This window comes from Cottoperca gobio, chromosome 23 (genome assembly GCF_900634415.1).
Source record: "Cottoperca gobio chromosome 23, fCotGob3.1, whole genome shotgun sequence".
Taxonomy (NCBI): domain Eukaryota; kingdom Metazoa; phylum Chordata; class Actinopteri; order Perciformes; family Bovichtidae; genus Cottoperca; species Cottoperca gobio.
The window spans coordinates 3,157,336-3,180,650 of NC_041377.1; the positions used below are offsets into that span (position 1 = coordinate 3,157,336).

Consider the following 23,315-nt stretch of genomic DNA (forward strand, 5'->3'; position numbering starts at 1 on the left):
TGTGTTACCAAACCTGCAACTAATATATGAACTAATATTTGATTTCTCCAGTACATGGAGCACAAGGCATACATTCATCTCCTTCAGCAGGTGGTTAGTGAAGTAAATAAATATTATTTGTTCTGTGTGTTTATATGATTTTACCTAACCTAATATTTAAATATTAACCCAATACTTTTTAAAATACCATTTTAAAGTGACAGAAAGTTGTTCTCGACTCATACTATTCACATCACAGTCATTTTAATTGCTTCTTCACAAGACCATCAAACCTGTCAGTCCAGAACCTGTTACCTGCATAGTCCTGCTCCTCCCAGGTAACTACAGCTAATGATATACACCTGGTGTAACGCAGAAGAGGAAGCTGAGTGAAGACTGAACCTCATGCCAAATGTGGTTTGAATTTAGTTTCACATAACTCAGCTATGGTGGGTCGAAGTGCGTGAGTGTATTTGGTTAAGTGTGTGTGTGTGCAGAGAGGGTGGAAAGAAAGAGAGCACCTGAGTGGATTACTTCTTTATTAGGAGAAGATTTGACAGCAACACATGACATGCATAGGTGCACCAGGATGAGATTTGGCCGGATTAAAGGATTACTTCTGACTTTTGCTGTGGTCGGGTCTCTTCTTTACCTCGTCTCCATTCAGAGGGAGGTTCATACACTATCGGGGAGACGCCACAGGGCCCACGACAATGACTCCATCAGGGACCGGGGCATGCTCAAGAGGATGGGTAAGATGGAAACAGACATCGACACGCTGCGTGAGTCTTTTTCCCTCTTTATCAAAGAATAAAACTTGATTTTAAGACTGCAAACCAAAATATTAAGATTTTTTTTTCAGATATTAAGTTTTTATTCTGCAACATATAATGAACATGGCCTAATTAAAGTGTAGCAAGAAAATGTTAATCATGATTTTGAATAGGGCTGCAGCTAACATTGATTTCCATTATCGATTAATCTGCTGATAATCTTTAGATGAATGTATTGCATGTTTTTTCATTTAAATGTCAAAAGATTTGCCCAATACAATTTCCCAAAGAGGCAAACTGTCGCATTTGAAACTGGGAAATATTTGGCATTCTTCCTTTTTAAAAATGTACTCAAACTGGGCTGCACATATTGAATCTGCAGCAGTGGAAAGAAACACCAGAACAGACTATGTGTTCATGTTATAGGGTTAGAAAGCAGAAGGATGGTAAAACAAATGCTCTTTTATCGACAGTCAATATGATGAATAAACTTGAAAAGAAAGAAGTGGTGAAGCAGAACATCGTAGAGGAGAAGAAGGAGAGGAAAGTGGTGAGGAAGCTGTACCCGAACTCGGCTCTGTTCCGCAAGTGGGGCGCTGAGCTGTCCGAGGAGGAGCAGAAGGAGGCCGAGAGTTTGTTTCAGAGATACGGCTACAACGCCTTCCTCAGTGACCGGCTGCCCCTCAACAGAGAGATCCCTGACACCAGGCCGTCCAGGTAAAACCACACCTGTCACACATGATGGGTGACTCCCCCCTTCATGGTCTGACAAATCCCGAGCAATACAGATTCTTCTTTATTAATAAACCTCTATACTTGAGACATAACACATTGGGACACATGTCCCCTCACAGGTGTGCGGAGAAAAAGTACCCAGAGGATCTGCCTTCCATCAGCATCGTGTTAATCTACCTGGATGAAGCTCTTTCTATAATCAAAAGGGCCGTCCGCAGCATCATCGACAAGACACCAGCTCGACTGCTGAAAGAAATCATACTGGTGGACGACCACAGCAGTAGTGGTAGGTCGACCTGCACCATCCTGTTACTGTCATGCGGCTGTGGTAGATTACTCTGGTGACATATTTTCTCTCTTATCTTATCCCTAGTGCAGGGGTCGGGAACCTTTATGGCTGGGAGAGCCATAAAAGCCAAATATTTGTTTATGTATTTCCTTGAGAGCCATATATTTATAACTTTATGCGTGCATTTTTTAAGAGTAACACGTCTGAGTACTAATAGCAGTATCAGTGATGCATTGAACACGTGCTCTTTTATTAAATAAACTAAACGTTATTTATCTCATATTTCAGTGTTTACTGCACGGGTGTCAAACTCAAGGCAATTATGACCTATTTAACCTCTTATGTCTGTTGTTGTTGGTGTTGTTTTTGTTGTTGTCCTGCATTTTAGCGCCTTGAGATTGCTTTTAGCTTTGAAAGGCGCTTTACAAATACAATTTTTTATTATTATTATTATTATTATTATTATTATTATTATTATTATTATTATTATTATATCCGGCCCGCGAGAAAATATCATGTCTGTCATAACTGGCCTGCCAGTTTTGGTAAATCAATGCATGGCACAACCACAGGGAAATTCATTTGAGGAAGAATCTAAATGTGTGAATGAAATGAAAGTTTTTGGAAAGCAAAGGGAAAGACACCACAGATCTCTGGGACGATGTGAGCTGGACTGTTTGTGCGACATAATGAAGCATCTCACTGTTAAACCTGCAGCTTCAGGGCCGTGTGATCACAGACATGTGTGATGCAGTGAGAGCTTTATAAGCCGAGCTGCCTGTGGGAGACTCAGATGCAGAAGGAAACTTTGGTCACTGCGTGTTTCCAAACACTGACAAACATCTCCACCTCTGTGTTCCTGACAGCATTATGCTGATGCACTGAGACCATTTGCCGACTTTGCAGCTCAGATATTTTAATTGAACTGCTCAGCAACCCGTCTGCAGTTGACTTAAATATGTTCCATATCTTTTTGCACTTTATGTGTATCCTGTTCAATAAATGTGGACCGTGTTTGGCCCTCTCTGTGAATGAGTTTGACCCCCGGTCTACTGCTTGCTTTGCGCAGTTTCTCCTCAGCTGTTTCGCGAAGGGCAGGGCTCCGCACACACACACACACACACACACACACACACGTGTGTGTGTGTGTGTGTGCGCTGTGCAGTCAGAGACAGAGCGGAGGAAAGGAGAGGGGATAACTAAAAACAAATCCGCTGCTAAATGTTTTACTTTAAAATAACACTGTATAATTATTTATTACTTGTTAATCATCATAAAAAATGTCAGCTCAAAATTGTCTGCGAGCCATATCTGTCATCAAAAGAACCATATATGGTTCTTTTGATGACAGATATGGCTCGCGAGCCATATATGGCTCTTTTGATGACAGATATGGCTCGCGAGCCATATCTGTCATCAAAAGACAGATATGGCTCGTGATATCTGCCATATCTGTCATCAAAAGAACCATATATGGCTCGCGAGCCATATCTGTCATCAAAAGAGCCATATATGGCTCGCGAGCCATATCTGTCATCAAAAGAACCATATATGGCTCGCGAGCCATATCTGTCATCAAAAGACAGATATGGCTCGTGATATCTGCCATATCTGTCATCAAAAGAACCATATATGGCTCGCGAGCCATATCTGTCATCAAAAGAGCCATATATAGCTTGCGAGCCATAGGTTCCCGAGCCCTGCCCTAGTGGTATGAAGCGATGCGAGATGGCTTCAGATATTTACATCTGAGAGATCTGATCTCATAGTCAAAGTAAAAAAGTGACTTCGAAACAGGAAACGCTTCAATTGAAGTGAACGTGACTGGACCTTGAGAAGATGTCTAATCAGGAATAGATTGGGATAAATGCTTATTAATTGTCTTGCTGTGAGTTAGAAGAGGAGATTTATACCTCCATCATATTTGTGTTAAAGAAGAGGGGTTAGTTTAACATACAATCTAGAAACAGGAAGTGACAGCTAGCCAACGTGTAATATAAATGCTAAGCTAAAGTCCTTTTCTCAACAATCCCGAGCAGCTCAGATTACTGTCGCTACTTTCTGCAGATGATTTAATGGACAAACTGGATGAATACATCGACTTCATCAACGAGGAGCATAAAGACCTGGTGAAGAGAGTCAGGCACTCCAAGCGGCTCGGCCTCACCCAGGCCAGACTGTCGGGATGGAAGGTGGCTGTGGGGGACGTGGTGGCCATCTTGGACGCTCACATAGAAGTCCATTTACAATGGTTGGTTTAAGTGATGGGATTTGTCACCTCAGTTTTCTTTGCTCTGCTACGATGGTTTCTTTTTCTGAAAACTGTGTGTGTGTGTGTGTGTGTGTGTGTGTGTGTGTGTGTGTGTGTGTGTGTGTGTGTGTGTGTGTGTGTGTGTGTGTGTGTGTGTGTGTGTGTGTGTGTGTGTGTGTGTGTGTGTGTGTGTGTGTGTTCAGGGCAGAACCACTGTTAACTCGGATCAAAGAGGACCGCACTGTGATATTGACACCAGTGTTTGACAACGTCAGATATGATGACCTGACACTTATTCCCTACATACCTAGCGCGGATGCCTTCAACTGGGCTCTGTGGTGCATGTACGAGCGTTTCCGTCCCGAGTGGTACGCTTTAAAGGACGATTCACAACCTGGAAAGTAAGTTTAAGAGTAAGTGCAAAAACACATTATTGTTTGAGATATCCTGAGAGTTGTAAGAGAAAATCAATACCACAATGTTCCTTTTTTAATAATATAAAACCTTTTAACTTGTTCACGTTAAACAACCACGATGCAACATGTGTACGTTTTATTGGACTATATTATATAATGGTTATTACCCACAGAGGACAATCCACAAATACTTCACTATCCATAAAAATACACAGCGATTTTGCAAATATATGCATAACTTACTCTAAAAATATAGGTTTAACCTCTTAGCGTGTGCGGGCCCGCATGGGTATGTCGTTAGTAGGTATTTTCGGGTAAATTCGCCCACCTCTTAAGAGGTTAACACCAAAATATTTCCATATTTGTGGTGTTTTCAGGCTGTCACCTCCACTAACCATACATTTCAAGGATTATCATGTCACAGATACAGGATCTCGTGCAGACAAAGTGCTTCATATGAAATGCTTTGACAACACTTGATGTGTACAGTGTCAACAGACTGACGGGATGCAGTCATGCAGGTCCTATAAAAGGGGGGGAAGTTCATATCAGGCACAATGTTAATAAAGGTAAAACAGCTGTTCACTGGGGGCTTTAACTCGTGAGTATTATAAAATGCATTGACAATGCATGAAGTGTGGCTGTTTTTCATTTCAAATTGTCAATTTTTAGGAGCCCCTCCATTATGGGGATTCTTGTAGCTGATCGCAAGTTCTTCGGAGAAATCGGAAGCCTCGATGGTGGGATGAAAGTATATGGTGGGGAAAATGTGGAACTCGGCATTCGGGTGAGATTTTACTTTATACTTCTACTCAACCACGTTTGTTTTATAATTTGTGTTACTTCGAATGAATATAAAATAAAAAGGGTTAAGGGTTTGTGTCAAGGACAAAGTATATTTGAGCATTAGTGACGTGTGCATGTTTCTTTGGGACCCCCTGTACAGTATGTTTCCATAATGCATATGCAAACATTTGCCCTTTTGTGTTTGGCAGGTGTGGCTGTGCGGAGGAAGCATAGAAGTCATACCTTGCTCTAAAATTGCTCACATTGAACGGGCCACCAAGCCTTACATCTCAGACTTGGGTAAGATGGTGCGGCGTAATGCTCTTAGAGTGGCAGAGGTGTGGCTAGATGAATATAAATACAACGTCAACATTGCCTGGAACGTTCCCTTAGAAGTAAGGGAATTAATTAATAAAATAAACAATGAATTACAATTCAGGATATGACTAACCCTGTAGATCCTATAACTTATCACCCCCCCCCCCCCCCCCCCTCCACAGAATCATGGGATAGACATTGGTGACGTGTCAGAGCGGAAAAAGCTGAGAGAGAGTCTGAATTGCAAACCCTTTAAATGGTATCTGGATAACATTTACCCCATGCTCGACCCTCTGCACGACCTGCTAGGCTATGGAGCGGTGAGTAGAAAATAATGTCACATGTGATCGCATTCACGTTCACGGCGTCACGTTCATCCTACAGACGGCTTTGTTTAGGGATTGAAGGATGAAACTCTATATTAATTAAACACTAGTTTATCGATCACACGTACACACTCCTGCTGCACTAGAGAACCAAATATGTATTAATTCGCAGCTGAAAATAGTCCCTACCAAACGTACTATTTATTTCTGTTTGATTAACATTTACTAAAGTAGGAACAAACTATTAGTATATAGTTATTAATATATTCTGCCCGTGTGCCAATATTAAGTGTTACTTTCTATTTCTGCCCATGTTTGCAGCTGATTAGTGATCTGAAGCCAGATCTCTGCATTGACCAAGGCCCAATGCCCGGGAACACACCCATTGTTTATGGATGCCACTACGCTTCACCTCAGGTACGTTCAGAGATCACTGCACGCACACGGACTGTTATTCGTTTATGTCTGTGGATAATTGTTGTTCTTTGGTGTAGCACTGTTTTTATCGCACTGATGGACAACTCTACATCGGCGGAATAAAATCTCACAAGTACAACAGCAACCGCTGTCTGGTGGACCCCGGCACTGGAGTGTACCCGGGACTGTACCCGTGCAAAATAGCCCTGCAGAAGAAATTCCACCTACTGTGGGATTTTAAACAGGTAAATATTACAGTTTCTAAATATACATTTGCACCAAAGAGGTCATGTCTGTGGTTTCATTGTTGTGATGGTGCGTTTTGTTTAAATCCCCAGGACGGACCTATCCAAAACAGAGAAACAAAGAGATGCCTGGAGATTGCGACGGCTGAAGACGGCGTCTACATACTTGTTGTTCAGAGGTGCAGCGGTCAGCGCTGGAAAATACAACATCTCATCAAAGGCCACAGTCTGGTGGGCGAGGCCCAGAAGACGAGATGATGAATGAGCCATTATTGCACGGAAACGGCATCTCGGTGAAACACCGGTTTGTCTTTTGGTAACTGTGCAAAGTAGTGAAATTAATTATTGTTTTTGACAAATATAACAGCCCAGTCAATCAATAACAAAGATACGGGAGTTCAAATCGCTTAAAAGGTTGTATAGATGTTTGCTTTATTGTTATGACAGGATGCGTTGTCCTGAGTGATGTAAGATGAATGCGTCCCATCTGTTCTGCCACATGACCAGAGCCGTGTCCTTCAGATGGGCTGGCAGCGAGCTGTACCTGCAGGCAGACACTCTGAATCAGAACTCCTCCAACTACAGTGATTATTATTGGAAAGGTTCATTGTCGGCTAAAAAAAAAACTTATATGGGGAAATGTACGTTTTCCCACCATAATGTAGAAATCGCATTCTTTTCTCGCTTCCTACAGCCTTTGATTTCCATTCTGATATGAAAATCAATCTGCTGACACTTAAAACTTTCTTGCATCATAAGAAGTTACATGTGCAGCTTACAGTTTCAAGAAGTCTCTTGGTTGGTGCATTCAGGGACACCCCCAACATCCAAAGATAAACAGTAAGCAAATGTGAACATTGTGTAAAAGCTAAGTTTTGATTGTTTCTTGGAATAAAAATGTTGCTGTTCAGGGAGAGCGAACGGTCGCAGCGTCGTGTCTCAATCGAGTTGTTGTTGTTTTGCGAGTCCTACAGGGCTCTTGCATGCTCACGGTAAAACAGAGGCATCAAATCAAGCGATTCTCACCTGATGGAGTTAAGAGCCAGCTCTTTCAGAGTACCCAGGTTTGATTTTAACCCTCCGATGCCAACGAAGGCTTCATAGAAGTCGTAGGAGAGGCCCTGTGGTGCCGAACAGAGACGGGTCATCAGAGCTGATCACGATGGGGTGGCCCTCGGACATCAGCACAGCTGCAGGGTGGTTCCGTAGGTCCGATACCAGCTTCAGCACCTGGAGGTCAAACACATTCAGGTACTTAATATATGTGAAGACAGACAAAGAGACCAAATCCTTTCTGTGGACTTCCAGAGAGTTCCCTTGGCATTTTCCTATATCGTAACAGGTTATCACCTGGTTTGAGATGGGGCAAAGCTCCACAGCCACGTTTCTTTTCCTAGAAAGCTCTTTGGCAAGTGGATGGCGTGCCAAGGCATAGCCGTGCCCGATGCGTGTGGTGTTGAACAGAAGGGCGTCAAGAATGTTTTGATCTACGTCGGTGCCTTCCTCGTCTACAAACAAACAGTGGAATCGAAGTATATTTTAAAAAGCGCTGTTTTTTGTAATTAATGGCCTATTTTTACGCTTTTGGTCAAATCCACCTGTTTCCCCGGCGTGAAAGAAGTACGGCAGCGTGACTCCCAGTTCAAGCTGGCAGAGAAAGTGCCTCCCTGAAGTACCAAAGAGTCCTCCCACTGTCCTCCCTGCCAACCTGCTAACCACACCGCAAATTAAACCATCACAACAAACGATACTTAAAAAGAACTTAAAGGTTCAAGAAGACGGTTCACTTCTTACTGTACCATGTCAAATCCTGCAACAACATCTGGGAAGTCCTGTTGCAGCTGAATGGCCTCTTTCACAGCTGCTTTGACCTCAGATACACTCAGAGCCCTGAAGAACACAACAATAATAGACCTATCATTCAAAAAGATAAGAACGCTCAAGATACCAGGAAACTAGATCATTAAGAGATAACATCAATTAAAGTTACAGAGTTGTGTCTAACCTGGGACGGATCATAGTTTAAATTCATGGCACGCTGTCCCCACTTAACCATCTTATTCTGTTACTGAATTTACAGGGGAAATATACTTTTACCTACACAACTACACAGTATAAACGGTATCACATGGGCCATTTCATGCCATTTTTGCCGCTTTTGTTTCTATCAATCTCTCAAATTAAGCAAATAAGGAGTAATCGTGCTTTCAAATCAGAGTAAACATGTCTTGTTGAAGTCTCTTCCCTGTAGAGATTATTTGAACATCAGTACCTGTGCACAGCGATGATGACACGAGCCCCGAGAAAGTCAGGATGATCTGCTGTAAACTTCCTTGTAACTTCCTGAAACGTCTTCAGAGTCCAGACCTTATCGTGAAAGCTTCCGTCCAGCTCGTACGTCTAAAACGCAGAAATTAAATGTCAGATCTGCAAATCAAAAAGGGGTGAGTTCAGTTCAGTTGTGAACAAACACACACGAACCCTTGAGAGGCCACTCCTCAGTTCCAGATACATGATGTTGTCATGTAGAAGCTCCTCTAGGCCCGTATAGAAGTAGTCCCTCAGCACGGGCGCATGGCTGATTAGTCCAGCAGCTGCGATGAACACTTTCTCAAATTTTTCCCACACAACCTCTTGGCTTGGATACTCCCCATCTGGATCCTCAGTGAACAGTGTGAGGTGCTGCATTAAACTGAAAACACCACAAATATTCTGGGTTAAGTTCCCCCTTTATGTCTTTCTTTCAAAAGGTCTTTTATTGATTTAATGGATAAAACAGGAACATTTTTATTTTTCTGAACCATATTCACCAGTGTCACAACACATCTGGCCACATTATACATAAATACAGTTAAAAGTAAAAGAATAGAGAGGAAATACCTATAATATACCTTAATATTAACAAGAAAAGAGAGAGAGAAATAATGGAAATCGAAATTCAATAAGTGGATAAAAAAAATCTTTTTTTTTTTTAATTAAAAAAAATAATAATTTAAAAAATAATTTAAATTTAAATAATTTAAAAATAATTTATTTTTTATTTTTTATTTAAAAAAAACAATAAAAAAAAACTTCATTATTAAAAATTTAAAATGATTATATCTTGACTTTAAATATGTAAGATAAGGTAATATATTACCCGACCTGTTATCAAAGTCTGCTGGGTCTCCTATTCTGGCTCTCATGGTCTCAAGCAGCTGCCAGTAGAAGCAGTCCCATCGAGGGAAGGGCTGGCGGTCGGAAAACAAGAAACGGATGGAGCTGTCCCAGGTGAAGCAGATGTAGCAGTGCGGCCTGTAGGTGACGTTCTTCACCAGCCATTCTACACCGACCAGAGAGGAGGTGTGGATGTGGAGGGCGGCACCTGTCACCAAAACAGCAGGATATCACCTCAAACTAACATTTACAGTCATTTTCTATCTCCTTTTCATCAATTTGTGTATTTTTGTAGTCATTTAGTTTTTATTTGTATTAATATTGTCCCTCATTGGAGTTGTTTTATGTAACATTATAGATTATATAGATATAGATACATTTTGCGTAGCTTTGTAGTTATTGTGCATATTTTTAAGTTGTTTAGTGTCTCTTTGTCGACATTTTGCATCTTTGTAGTAGGAGAGTTCTGCAACTTTGGAGTCATTTTTGTCTCTTCAGTGTCATTTTGCAGGTGAACCAGAACTCTGAGGTGCTCATGTTGATCTAAAACAGTATGTTCATCCATGCTTGTAATTACCTTTAGGCATCTTCTGCAGCAGTTTGAAGATCGGACTCTTCTGGATGAGAGGCTTAGCTTTGAAGAAGTGGATAGCCGGGGGGAACAGTGCAGCAGACATCTCTCGCTCCTTCAACTGATGGAGGTAAAGGTCCAGCTTCTGCTCGGCCGCCGTCAGCACCACTTGGCCTCCCGTCTGCCTGGACGCCTCTTGACGCATCAGCAGGTTCCTCTGAGCAGGGTCAGGCATCCCATCAGTCATTTTTACAAACCACAGAAGGGACGCACAAGTGAGCACCGCCTGGCAGATTGACATCCTCATGTGCCACAGGAGGATCACACTCCCTCACAAGAGCTGTAAAGAAATACTTTGTGAGAACTAATGACATTAAAGTCTTCTTACCTCGGCTGAGAGGTCGCACGGTGTCGTTTTTGCCGCATTGAGGGTAAATAAAATGTGACAAAGTTGTTTTAGGGTCATTAACACGATAACATGTTGCATTATGGAGCTGAAAGAGCCCATTCTACGTCGTCTTGCTTTGCTTTCATTTAAGAAAATACACGAGAGAAGTCGACCAAAAACAACCTTCAGATCATTTACAGAAACTAAATCAAATAGGAAAACCTTTAAAAGCAAATCTAGCTACTCTAAAACATACAATACTTACAAGTAAGAGGGAGCTTCTGGTGTCCTGCGTCTCAGCTCAGCAGTCTCACAGAAAGACGGCAGCAAAATACTCGGAGCAACTGGATAATTGGGGCATTTTTGTCTCACAAATACCATGTGATAAACTAATGAATGAAGCATGATTGCAAAATAAAACTGACATTGTTTGAGCTTAACAAGAGCAGAGAGGTCATACTAATGATTTATATTTTATTATGTTTTACATTTCCACAATATAACATCTTTAGTTTGAGACAAAAAAGAAAAAGAAAAAGAACAAAGAAACAAAAACAACAACCACACATACGTATAATTTAATCAGGAAACCTCATATACATACAGCGCAGCCTCTGGAATGATATCACCCACTCGTTTAAACATCAATAAATTAAGTGTGTATGGTGTCGGTCTTCTAGGACGCCATTTATTTCCTCTGTAATTGGTTGGAGCAGACATCCAATAGCAACACAATGCCCCATGCGACTTATAATATGTGGGGGAGAGGTTAGTGAAACCGTGACACGGATGCTGTGTCTGTCATGATCGAATTAGAGGACACCGTGTTAAACGTCCAGCCAATCAGCACGCCCCCGTCGTCCCTGACCAATCAGTGTAAACCGAGACCCTCGTAGGGGGAGCAGCAGAGTAAACAGCTGTGCAGTACCCACGATGCACATCTGTAATGTTGAGCTGCAGCGTCTATCATGTCCCTTAATGCACAGAAAAATACAGCAATACATCACAACAACATCTTTTGCATCGGAAATTTGTTTCACAGACAAAGGAATGACGTCTTTCATGTGACAAAATAAAAACTAAAAACTTGAGTTTTTCCCCCGAACGCAGAGTTTAGTCCAGAAACTTGCGGTTTGGGTTGACACCGAAGAGCGCCACTCGGATTTCAGGCATCATCTGCAAACACACACACACACACACACACACACACACACACGGTTTATTATTAGCAGGGCTGCAACTAACGACTCTCGAGTCATCGATTGGTCAATGCAGTTACAGAAAATAGTAAAAAAAAAGTCTGAGGTGAAATTTAAATTGTTGGTTTTATGACCATAAGTCCAAAGAAAAAGAGGAAACTGCAAAATATAAGATGTAATTTGTTTCTATTCTCTGAATAAAACAATATAATTGTCAATAAAATATCTTTATTTATGTAGCTTCCTTTTTAAAACCGACGTCACAAAGTGCTTCACAATAAAAGACAAAAATAAAGACACCATTTAAAATAAATAAATAATAATAATACGTCATTTAAGGCGTCTTTGGCAGGAAATGTTGGGTAATATTAAAGCCACAGTAATCTCACTTCTGTCAAATTTAGTTTATTAAATGCACTTCTTGTGAATTCTTTTGAACTAATAACAAAATCAACACGTAGGAACAAAACCTTTTCAAACAAGAGATTAATAAAAAAGGGGATTTAAAAATAAATCAATAAAGAGCGGATAGAAATGACACTTTATGAGAGTTTATGACGCACGTTTAAACAAGTCGAATTATTTTCCTACCTGCTGAGCCATGAGTTCCAGTCTGCTCTCCAGGGTGTTGGCCACCTTGATCTTCCCGTTCGCATTATAGATTTCAACACCTCCAGATCTGAAGACAAACATTAAAACAAGGGATGGGCCATTAATAAATCCAACGTGTTTAGTTCTGCTCGAGCCAAGATGGCGGAACGATCAATAAGAAAGGTAAAGTGTGAGACGAGGAACAACAACAAATACTGCGTTAAAATGCGATGGTGCTTACACGTCGGGGGGGATGGAGTTGTCCTGGTCGATGCGGACCTCGATGCTGCACTTCACAGCTGCTTTATACACAGGATTATTCCTCTGGATGGAAGCCTGGAAGGCAAAGAGTCAAAACACAATTTAGATTCAGATATCAGCTGATTTTAAAGGAGCTTCCCAACTCGACTTAGAATATATTTATAGCTGTAAATTTATTTCTATCTTCCCGTAAATTGTCTTAAAACCCGAAAAAATCTGATTCTGAAATGGATAAAAAATAAACGTGAAGGTGCACTTTGCTCATTTACTCACCTGTATCATCTGCACGTCCTGTTTACGGCAGCGAATCGTCACTTTGGCTTCCAGAAGCTGATACAATCCCTGATATGAAAGATTATCAAAATCAAACCTCAGCTTTTAATATCAACGAAGCCTCTTCATAATAGAAGTCCAATGACAAGCAGGTGTTTTTAACTATTTAACACCGTCATCGATGTAACAGATCCACCTGTCGGTCTCCAAAAGGATCACAGAGTTGAATCAAGTAGCGGAGAGTATAAACTCACCTGTAGGATCAATCCGTCCAGCAGAGATGCATACCTGGCTGGATCTTTTGCGACGTTACAGAGTCGCTGCCGGGCCTCATTCAGCATTTCCTGAAGGCACAAATACAGCATCAGTTCCACTATTCATCGCTCTTCTGTACATAAAATATGACAGCGTGATGAAGCGGCTTACCGAGATCATATCATCCCGGGCCTTCAGAACCTTCAGTCGAGCCTGGTTCATCAGGTTTGACATCTGACTGTTAAGTTGACAAATAACACACACATTGGGTCTGTTTAGACTTCTAAGTGGGATTATTTTTGATTGTGCGGAAACCATTGAGACAGTTTTGGGAGCGCTTACAAAAGAGTCATTGTGGGACAAAGTGATTTAATAAAATCACGGAAACTCTGCGTCACACGTACAGATGTTTCTCTGTTCTTAAAAAAGGCGGGAAGGACTCGATTTGTCCTGCGATTTCTCGCCTCGACTCACATTTTCTTCTGCTGCTCGATCTGCTTCTCTTTCTTCTCGTAGTACTCCATTATCTTCAGCCTCTGAGTTTGAACCAGACGACCCTTCTCGATGTTGAACTCTTCTTCTGCCTGCAGGAGGAGACACAGTTCTGCGTTTCCGTTGTTGTGATCATTAAGATCAATAACCAGTTCGTCTTTACACTAACTCTGCTGCTGCTGGTCACTACACCAGAGTTTAATTTGTGATAATAAAGACGCAAGTTTCACAAAAGTTGTGTAGTTTAAAAAAATGTTTGGAGTTTTGTTTTCTCTTATGTAAAATATAAGACACTAATGGTCAGTATTGTTGAAGACAAAGCAACAATGTCACTAAAATATCAAATATATAATAATATATATAAATAATAATATATATATATAATAATATATATAAATATAAATATATATATATAAATAATAATAATAAATATAAATATATAAATAATAATAATAAATATAAATATTATATATATAAATAATAATAATAAATATAAATATATATATATAAATAATAATAAATATATATATATATATATAATATATATAAATATATATATATATATAATATAAATAAATATATAAAAATAAATAAATATATATATATATATATATATATATATATATATATATATATAAATAAAAATCCATCATTTCTCACAGGGCTGATTTTGTTCTTGCTTTTCTTTGCCCCTCATTTCTCTGTCATGTCTTTATTTAAAAAAAAAAGGACTAATTAATCTGTGCAGTGTGTGATTTTACTGCACATATTTTACCTTTGCATCAATTTCTTCTGCCTTTTCATTGGCCTCCTGTTCAATGAAGGCCATCATGTGCTTGATCTGTAGACAGGAAGAAGAAACATGAATGACAAAGAAGCTTTATTACAAAAAACAAAGAGATATATATCTACAACAACAACACAGCTTCATCACAAAGCACTATTCATTCTTAAGTGTGAACTTTAAGTCCTGCAGATCGTCTCTCTTAATGAAAGCCAGAGATGATTCCTCCCCCTGCTGTGAACTGACTCCCCTGCCTGATGTATGACTATGGTGAGGAATATTTCTGCCAGTGGGGGGGGGGAGAAGTATTCAGATCCTTTTTGGATGAATATTATTGTTGCATTTTACTGCTGTAGATGTTTACGGTTGGGCTAATTTCAACTCTTTTATACAATGATAAACAGTTTAATCTACAGCAATGCATCATATTCTATAAGATCATCATACATGTGTAGCGTCACTGTCCCACATATCTCTAACAAGTCAACTAGTGAGCTCAGAAAAACAGCTTTGTGAAGATGCATTTGCAATCTGATTAAATAGTTAATTTAGCTTAAGAAGTAGTTTAAAATGGAAATTCTCAAGTTAAGCACAAGTACCTCGAATTTGTACTTATTTAAATGCACTTAGTTTAATTGTGTCACTGATTAACACCAGACCCAAACACATGTACAGTTGACTTCTGCAGCTTCTCCTTCACTCTTATGGAGGTTATTTCCAGTGTTTCCCATTAAAGTGTCCAGACAGTGGATCACTCACTCCTTAGTTCCTCATCATGTGATCATCATGTGATCATTTTGGAAATATGACCCTCTATATATCAGCCATAACTTCCAGCACAACACTGGCTTATTTTGGTATAACGCGCATATTTACGCACGAAACATCTGGTTTTGTTGGGTGTTTATTTCGATGCTAACCTCCTGCAGCTCTCTCAATGTCATTCTCCTCCACACACACACACATGCACACACACATGCGCACACACACACACACACGTATCACAGCTACTAGAAACATGTTTCGGTTTTTAAATGGGACACAGTAACCGAAGAGAAACAGTTGAATGGTGACATTGTTGAAGGTTAAATCGGTTCATTACCTGCTTCTGAACATCGGCATCGCTGAGCGCCATGGTTGCAGCTGTCAGAGGTCCGCGCAGGCCTGCGAGGAAAAATAACAAAATAATACAATAATTAAAAAAGCTGAGAAATAAAACAACCCATAATTGACAACAAGTATATTTTAACGATGCAATGAAAGCTTAAAATCGATGTTTATTTACCCGAAAATTACAGACGAGGAGGTATGAATTAAATCGCCGCAGTCGTGACTAGTAAAGATGTCTACGAAGGATCAGCTGATTTGCGATGTCACATGATGTTTACTTCCGGCAGAGCAGCCAATCAGGTGCGAGAATAAGAGACGAGTTTATCCTTAAGTAGAAAAGAGGAAAATTATGTTTCTAAATGAAAATGTCTTATGGTGTTGGCAAAAACATGTATACATAAATGTACATTTAACAGTAAAAAAACGTATTTTGTTTTCCTGAAGGATTTTGAGCAATATGTTTTAATTAATAATTAATTAAATTAATGTATTTACAATACTATATATGTACTAACATACATTTTATCCTCCTGTGTTTGATTGTCAAGTTTTTACAATCTTTTTGTTTTAATTTGTTTTGGGTTTAGTGTTTCACTAGATCACTTTGTAATTTAGCTATAAAATTAAAATACAATTCATCATCATTTTAGTCATATATTATATTATATATATTATATTGTTTTGCATAGTTGTATTATCTATATATTCTGTATTTTTGTGTTCATATAATTTAATTTGGTGTAAAATGTTCAGTTTTATAGTGACCATTATTCTTTATATACAGTGTATTTAATAATGTCTAAGTAATTATCTTTGTTTAGTAGTCGTAGGGGTAGTAAAGATCTGTATTATCAAGTAACACAGCCACGGGATTGGGTCAAAACCCCTTAAAACTTTTTATGGTCTTTAATTTGCTTTGCATTGCTAAAATATTTCCCAATACAAATTACAATGTTGCCGTTGTATTTCCAAACTAAAATTTGATTTGACTATATATTCCCATTTTCTTTACTTCACTTTATTTAAAGCGCACCAAATTGTTTTACAGTGAAACCAAAACAAAAGACAGCAGAGAACATAACAGAACATTTAAAGCAATTAAAAAATCAAATGGTCCAACAAAGCATATTAATATGACACAAAAGGCGTTTGAATTGTGAAACAATATATACAACACTATATACATGCTGGTACTGTGCAGGTGTAGCATACTAAAGCCTTCTGGCATAGTTTCCAGTCTTGTAACATATCTTACCAGCAGAGGGAAGTAGAATATGGAAAGTTCAGCTTTAGAAATAGCTCTTCTCCTTGTCTGGCATGCATTTTCCACTCGGTGTCACAGCAGCACACAACGGACTGACTGATAATCTTCTGTTTGGACAGTAAACATGAAACTCCACAGGCTCACCCACTGACCTCTGCTGATCTGTCAGAGACTGTGAACACACAGGCTAACATCTGTTTTATTCTAATCATCTTTTTATTTGCATTATTCATAATCTTTTTCATTCTGAAGAGACAGCAAAGTCACCACTGACTGCTCTCCAGCCAACTGTTATGTCATGGGTTTGGGTAGTGGGGTGGGTGAAAGAGAGAGAGAGAGAGAGAGAGAGAGAGAGAGAGAGAGGGGCAGAGGGAGGGAGAGAGAGACTTTTGCACAGCTTGTCCATCTTGTTAGTCCTGTGCCAGCTACAGCATGCATGTCTGCCTATCTGTTGTTTTGTGGCTTCGTGTCTGAATGCGCGTCTCGCTCTGATCTCCAGCATCTGCTTCTCACCTAGCAGCTCGTTCAGCACCTTCACCAAGAGGACGCAGGTATGCTCGGACGTTGTTTTTATTTACATTGCTGAAGGTTTTTAGCGAAGCCTGAAATCAGAAGAAAGAAAGAAGAATGGATAGACTGTGACTTGAATGAACAGTGTGATCTGATTTCTCCGTTGCGTGCCGTGCTTTGTTAAGTGTGTTATCTGTATACATGTAGAGGGGTCACTACGGGTCACTTGGATGTTTTGAAGGGCAAAATCTCACCTTGCACCGGCGAGAAACTGGCACGAAGGGCTGGTTTGTCTTAACCAGTTCTTCCACTTTGACATTGAAAGTTGACCTTTTGTAAATTCTTTGTATCTGATATCCCTCTGTCTTCACCACACATTAGCACAGAAACAGTGTCCTGAGCCTCCGTGGTCATTTACTTCACCATGAGTCTGTTATTGCTGGGATAGGATCAATGGAAATCCAATTACTCAAGTAGGTCAGTAAGTAAAGAAGGGTTCACAGAGTAGAAAGGGTTCATTGGTGTCTTTGCAGGCAGGGACACAGACAAGCCTCTGTTAGCGAAGGGTTTTAAATGTTTGTGTGGCCAGCTTTAATGTTTCAGGTCTACAGGGCACACAGCTCGCTTCAGACAATATGGCAGCTATTGGTCATTAAATCAGTGACGCCTGGGAGGCGTCTCTTCCAGTCTGCTCACTCTGGAAGAGGAGGAGTCATACGACGAAGGATTTTATACTTGAAAGCATGAGAACATACAAAATATCCAGATTATGAATGAGAAAGAAATTCACCAAATCTGAATGCTGAATAAACCTGAGCATATATAACCGGGTGATTCTCTTTAGGGCGCCGCTGTGTACCGGAAATGTTTATTCAAGGCCTGATGAGTCTTTATTTAATTTGATTTTGTCCATCTGATAGACTCAGAGTCGAACGGTTTTATTGCACAAAAAGTAACCAAACGGTTGTGCAACAGGAAGGAAGGGGGTTTGCTTTAACCTCTGAGGCAACACAGAAGAAATAGTGTGTTGTAGCATGTGTTTAAAGCAATAACAGTGAAGTAATACACATCTGTCTGTGAGAACATGTATTAATAGGATTAGGATTAAGTCAAACATAGTTTTTTAAGAGAATGTGAAGGAACTAAAGAAGAAAAGAAGATCGTATATGTTTGCAGTTATATCCCGACGCAGTCTAGATCAGTGTTTCCCAAATCTGTATCATCCATTAAACCATCCAAAATCCGGTAATATGACATTTCTATGAGCTGTGAGCTCTTCTCTTGTTGTATCATTTCCATTATTTTTAGACCATTTGACATTAAAAACAAAAGAAATGTCCAACAACACTATATTATGTATTATGTTAAGTTGTTGCGACTCCTTATTGTGTCCCAAACCGAGGATCTAGATGTTCTATATTTATTGACGTATCCAAAAAAGGTCCCAGGCCAGAATTGAAGAAGGGACTCAGCATGCACCCCAACCGTTACACCACCAGGGTGCCTCGTTATTGTCTCTTTTTAAAAGAAATACAGCACTACCCGTAATGAATGACGTTTACATTTCACCTCTGGCTGCAGCTTCTGCACTGATTACAACTATTAGTTTAGCCCACAGTACGTAGAATTTGGATTCACAACTTACTGTAACGTTGGGTGCAAAGGTAACTGAAATTCAAACCCTGGAGAGGCTGTTAAAGGATGTGTCCTCGTTAAGCGGGGCTCTCTGCTTACATGCATTTATTTTAGTTTCACAGAAATTAAAAGGACATTAATGCATCTCTCTTTAATCACTAAAAAAACTTTTTTAAATGACCAAATAATTGTTAATTTATTATTATTATCTAAAAGAAACTAATTATCATATTCTAAATATAATAAAATATCATGTCAGCAATATTTACAACAACAAAGTCACGATATAAACTCAATAAAAGCCAATAAAATACTGATCAATGAGTCAGAAAGTCTGCCAGATTTAAGATACGGGTTCTTACAAATGTAGATATAATACAAAACCAATCTAGACATCTCTAACACCTCCGTGCTCAGACTGCAGAGCCCCGTTAAGAGAACTGAAACCAGAGAAAACACAGTGAAGAGCAAAAGTATCTATTCTGGGCCGGCATGAGGGCGAATAGTTCCTGCAATCAAAACTGAGACGTGACACAAGGGGTGAAGAGGGTCACCTTGAGTGTGATTCAATCCATTACAGTGGTATTCTTAATCAGAAATGATCATTTCATACAGTTGAGATTAAATGTTAACATCAAAGTATTGTTAAGAATGACGGTTGGACTGTTTCAGACATAATGAATAATATGTCACTCACCATGTTATGTTCCTACTCTAGTCCGATTCTCACGTCATGTGAAATCCCTGGAATAGCTTCCACTCTTGGGTGACAGATGGAGATGTATATAGTGCCTAAACATAGTAAGATATGCAGGTCGAGGCTATAGATAGTCAGAGCTGCTGCAATACAGAGCAGCCAGTGAGCAACTTTTTCCAACTGACGTCACTGCTGTTGAAATAAGCATGTTGCAGATCGTTATTTCAACACATGTGTAGAAATATTTATGCTATTCTGACAATCCTGGTGGAAATTGGTGCAGTCTATGTGTTGGGTTGTCCATGTCCTGTCGTGCATTGATGTCTGCCACAATGTCTTTTATGATGCTACAACCAAAGCCAGAGATTATTTGGACTTGAGTCACGTGACATGACATATAGAATATTCTAAACTATGTTTTCATTAGTGTTTAATCACTTATTACCTTTGAATGAGCCCTTCATGCCTACACATCTTCACACAGTCTGCTATGTTGCTGCAGTAGCTCAGAACGGACAAACGTAACACTGGCTCTAGATTGGGCCTTTTGCATTTTTAAGATAAGATAGTTCTCAGACACGCTTGTTAAACTGAGGTAATGTCAGCCGTCGCCTGAATTTTGTTGCTCCTAAAGTAGAATTATGGTAAGGATGGCCTCTGAGCGAGACGAAGGTCCTGAAATATACCACGGCGTTACCACGATTTTGGCTCCGTATCACAGTCTTGTAAAAGGAGGGGTGAGCGGAGGGGTACTCAGTTGGTTGCAATCTGCAAACACAATGCTAGATGCCGCCAAATCCCACACACTGTCCCCTTAAGTAAACTACAAGTACCTTATAATTGTACTTCCCGCTCTGAAGTTCTCCATTTTGTCTCTGCAGCAGCTGGTCTTCATTCTGGAGGAAAAGGCCCCAGTCGAGTCCAGCAGGGGGGATGGAGGAGGCGGGGAGGCTGGTTCCCTCAGCCTTAGCTCTGCTGCTCTGCCTCTGACAGAGAGCCCCGGAGCCTGGCAGAGTGAGAGCCTGCTGGCAGAGTCCTGGTCCACGATGGGTGACATGGACCCAGAGGACACCAAGAGCCTGGACAGCAACGACGAGGCGATCCTGGGTGGAGAGGAGAACCACTGCTCCATCTCCGACATGGTCCACCTGGAGCGAGAGGAGGCCGAGATGCTCGAGGAGGCAGAGAAAGAGGAGGGGGCGAGGAGAACAGAGGAAGAGGAGGAGGATGACGAGGAGCTGCAAACGAGCGTGTTGAGTGTTTTAGGCGGGGAGAGGGAGCTGGTTGAGCTCAGGCAGGAGGAGAAGGACCTCCACGCCCCAGAAACTGAGGAGCTCCTGGTGTCAGCAGAGGAGCCTCACAAGAAGAAGCCTGCGGGGTTCATGCTAGTGGTTCCCCCGATGGCGCTGCCTCCTCTGCCTATCGTCAGGTTTGATCCCCCCTCCACGACGTCCACCCCGGTCCCTTCAACCACAACCGCTGAAGCTGATGAGCTGTACTCCACTCAGGGGCTCCACCCTCCTTCTTTCCTCACACGGGTGGCAGCAGAGCCTCTGTCAAAGAGTCTTGAGCAACTAAAATTCTCGCAGATTCCCCTGTCGGATGCGGAGGAACATTCAGTCAAAGCTTCTCAAGCAGCACCAGAAAAGCCGGAGCCACCGCAGCCCGCTGCTCCCAAGACTACCAAACCTCTGAGCTCCACTGAGCTGCTGTGTGGAGGCGCTGCTTTAGTTGCTGTTGTGGGAGTAGTGGCTTATGGTGCTGTGGCCTACTGCAGAAAGTAATCTAGATTCACCCAAAGTTTTTGAATCTATTCCAAATGAAAATATTCCACTTAACGCTCTGAATTCTGGATTTGACTCTCTTTCACACTCTTTGTATTGTAATTATTATTAGACACATTAATTAGATTTTGCGGATTCGTTTTGTGCTACCTCAGCTCATGGCCTTTGTTTTTCTGTATACAATCGATCTCTGATCTCTAAAATGTCAACCTGGAATGTAAAATCATGTAAAGGTAGAATTTTAAAGAATCCTAAAACTTGAAATGTTTTGATTGTGTCTCTTATTACGTCACCAGAAACAAACATGAGGGATTCAATTAGACACCCGTTCCTCTTCCAGCTGCATCATGTTACTCTCTAGACTTTGCACAGATAACTGCTCCTATGTTCAGCCAATATATACCTTTACAGTTCATCTGCATGCATCTGTGTTGCATATAAGAAATGAACAGCAAGAGAGCATTGAGTGAGCCTTTAAACCTGCAAGTACTGCTTTGTTTGGCCACTAGGGGGCAGCATAACTAAACTGTGAACACAACACTGACATATTATTATATTTTAAATAGATGTTGGAAGCTTTGCCATCAGTGTGTGAATGTTGGCGAGTGGTCTGCAGAATAGAAGTTAATATATGTTAAGCCTAACACATTTATATGAATTCACCAGTGATGGAATAAATACTCAGATCGCAATAACACAATACTTGTACAGTAAAGTTGTGAATTAATGTGTTCACCGCTAATGTAGCAGCTTGTAAAGGTACTTTGTTCTGAAATACTTTCCCTCTGGAGAGCAATGGATGTTATCTTAACCTATAATAATAATAATTCCTTATTTATTTGTTGATTATTATAATTCTGAATCTGCAAAGTGAAGTTCAAAAGTTCAATATTTGCCTCTGAAATGTAGTGCATCCTATGGATAAGGCAAAAGAAAAAAGTTCTGTATGTTTTCACAGTAAAAGAATAGAGCACTTCACTTAAAATCAACAAACAGCAGAAACACCGTTAAGCAGTCTGACTGACCATGTGCATCTTTTCCTCCTGGTGTTCCCACTCAGGACACGAACATGATCTCATAGATAATGATTATAACTCTGCGGTCACATCAGCATTTAACTTGATAGACTAATTATACACCATCGGCGTTGACACTTCTTGATTTTCATCGAGTGCCAGTAAATAAAGAAGAACAATGGGGTTGACTGTGCTGCGGTTAGCCTGCCGTTCCCACCTCGCTGTCGACACGCACGCAGCTATTGAATTGAGAAGAGGAAGGAAAGTGCTTCTTTGTTTGGAAAGATAAAGCTGCAGCATACTAGATCACCTTCATAGACAAACATGAATCTCTCTCACACACACACACACACACACACACACACACGCACACAATAAATTGTTTAATTTAGGTTTATCAGAATAGGATTGACCTGAGTTAAAAAAGAACTCAATATAAACAATAGAAGACAGCAGGTGTAATGTTTACCAAGTGCAGCATCATAGTTTAGTGTGTTAGCATCGTGTCATTTAACAACAACAATGGGATTCATATCTGATAGAACACAAGTGTGACGTGAGCGAAAGTGAAAAGAGATTACATTTGTTATCAAAAGAAGATCGCATCCTAACTGTGAGGGCTTTAGTTAAAGCGACAGTTCAGAGATTTAGAAGTTAAAGAGCAATATTAAGCTGTTGGGTGTCTATGGGATCAAATAACATAATCATGATCCCATAGGTATCCAGGACTTAGGCAAAGCTAAGTAAGTAAAAACTAAGATGAAGGGTGAGGGGGCACATTTCCTAAGCTTTGT

The 23,315-nt window shown here is 40.3% G+C and overlaps 3 protein-coding genes and 1 pseudogene across 4 annotated transcripts; 2 read left to right on the forward strand and 2 right to left on the reverse strand.

The window, feature by feature from the left end:
* The first annotated feature begins 350 nt into the window (after window positions 1–350).
* On the forward strand, window positions 351–7,451 carry LOC115028553 (probable polypeptide N-acetylgalactosaminyltransferase 8). Of its 2 annotated transcripts, XM_029462402.1 has the most exons (12): window positions 351–428; window positions 647–761; window positions 1,226–1,469; window positions 1,607–1,773; window positions 3,844–4,027; window positions 4,231–4,428; window positions 5,116–5,230; window positions 5,439–5,624; window positions 5,730–5,867; window positions 6,195–6,290; window positions 6,368–6,535; window positions 6,629–7,451. In XM_029462402.1, the coding sequence occupies exons 1-12, from the start codon at window positions 426–428 to the stop codon at window positions 6,791–6,793; spliced, it is 1,779 nt and encodes a 592-aa protein (XP_029318262.1). In that variant the 5' UTR covers window positions 351–425; the 3' UTR covers window positions 6,794–7,451. The 2 variants fall into 2 exon arrangements, with proteins under 2 accessions (XP_029318262.1, XP_029318261.1); XM_029462401.1 differs by having other exon boundaries at window positions 363–761.
* On the reverse strand, window positions 6,974–10,617 carry LOC115028617 (adenosine deaminase 2-A-like; annotated as a pseudogene).
* Window positions 10,618–11,110: 493 nt separating this feature from the next.
* atp6v1e1b (ATPase H+ transporting V1 subunit E1b) lies at window positions 11,111–15,917 on the reverse strand. Its single transcript, XM_029462192.1, has 10 exons — window positions 15,791–15,917; window positions 15,608–15,669; window positions 14,497–14,562; window positions 13,704–13,813; window positions 13,401–13,467; window positions 13,229–13,318; window positions 12,975–13,043; window positions 12,682–12,776; window positions 12,441–12,528; window positions 11,111–11,826 (listed from the first exon to the last, which is right to left on the reverse strand). The coding sequence occupies exons 2-10, from the start codon at window positions 15,638–15,640 to the stop codon at window positions 11,764–11,766; spliced, it is 681 nt and encodes a 226-aa protein (XP_029318052.1). The 5' UTR covers window positions 15,641–15,669; window positions 15,791–15,917; the 3' UTR covers window positions 11,111–11,763.
* A 1,316-nt stretch (window positions 15,918–17,233) lies between these two features.
* LOC115028409 (uncharacterized) lies at window positions 17,234–22,137 on the forward strand. Its single transcript, XM_029462191.1, has 2 exons — window positions 17,234–17,430; window positions 20,603–22,137. Exon 2 carries the CDS (start codon window positions 20,768–20,770, stop codon window positions 21,503–21,505), a length of 738 nt encoding a protein of 245 aa, XP_029318051.1. The 5' UTR covers window positions 17,234–17,430; window positions 20,603–20,767; the 3' UTR covers window positions 21,506–22,137.
* The last annotated feature ends 1,178 nt before the right edge of the window (window positions 22,138–23,315 follow it).

What these genes read in the sequence shown, in the direction of transcription:
- atp6v1e1b (XM_029462192.1), bottom strand. Translation starts at nt 15,640, where the DNA reads ATGGCGCTCAGCGATGCCGATGTTCAGAAGCAG. An exon ending in ATGCCGATGTTCAGAAGCAG is followed by an intron (nt 14,563 to 15,607) that starts GTAATGAACCGA and finishes TCCTGTCTACAG; the next exon opens with ATCAAGCACATGATGGCCTT. An exon ending in CAGAAGAAATTGATGCAAAG is followed by an intron (nt 13,814 to 14,496) that starts GTAAAATATGTG and finishes CTCCTCCTGCAG; the next exon opens with GCAGAAGAAGAGTTCAACAT.
- LOC115028409 (XM_029462191.1), top strand. Translation starts at nt 20,768, where the DNA reads ATGGGTGACATGGACCCAGAGGACACCAAGAGCCTGGACAGCAACGAC.
- LOC115028553 (XM_029462401.1), top strand. Translation starts at nt 551, where the DNA reads ATGCATAGGTGCACCAGGATGAGATTTGGCCGGATTAAAGGATTACTT. An exon ending in ATGTGGAACTCGGCATTCGG is followed by an intron (nt 5,231 to 5,438) that starts GTGAGATTTTAC and finishes TGTGTTTGGCAG; the next exon opens with GTGTGGCTGTGCGGAGGAAG. An exon ending in GCCACTACGCTTCACCTCAG is followed by an intron (nt 6,291 to 6,367) that starts GTACGTTCAGAG and finishes TCTTTGGTGTAG; the next exon opens with CACTGTTTTTATCGCACTGA.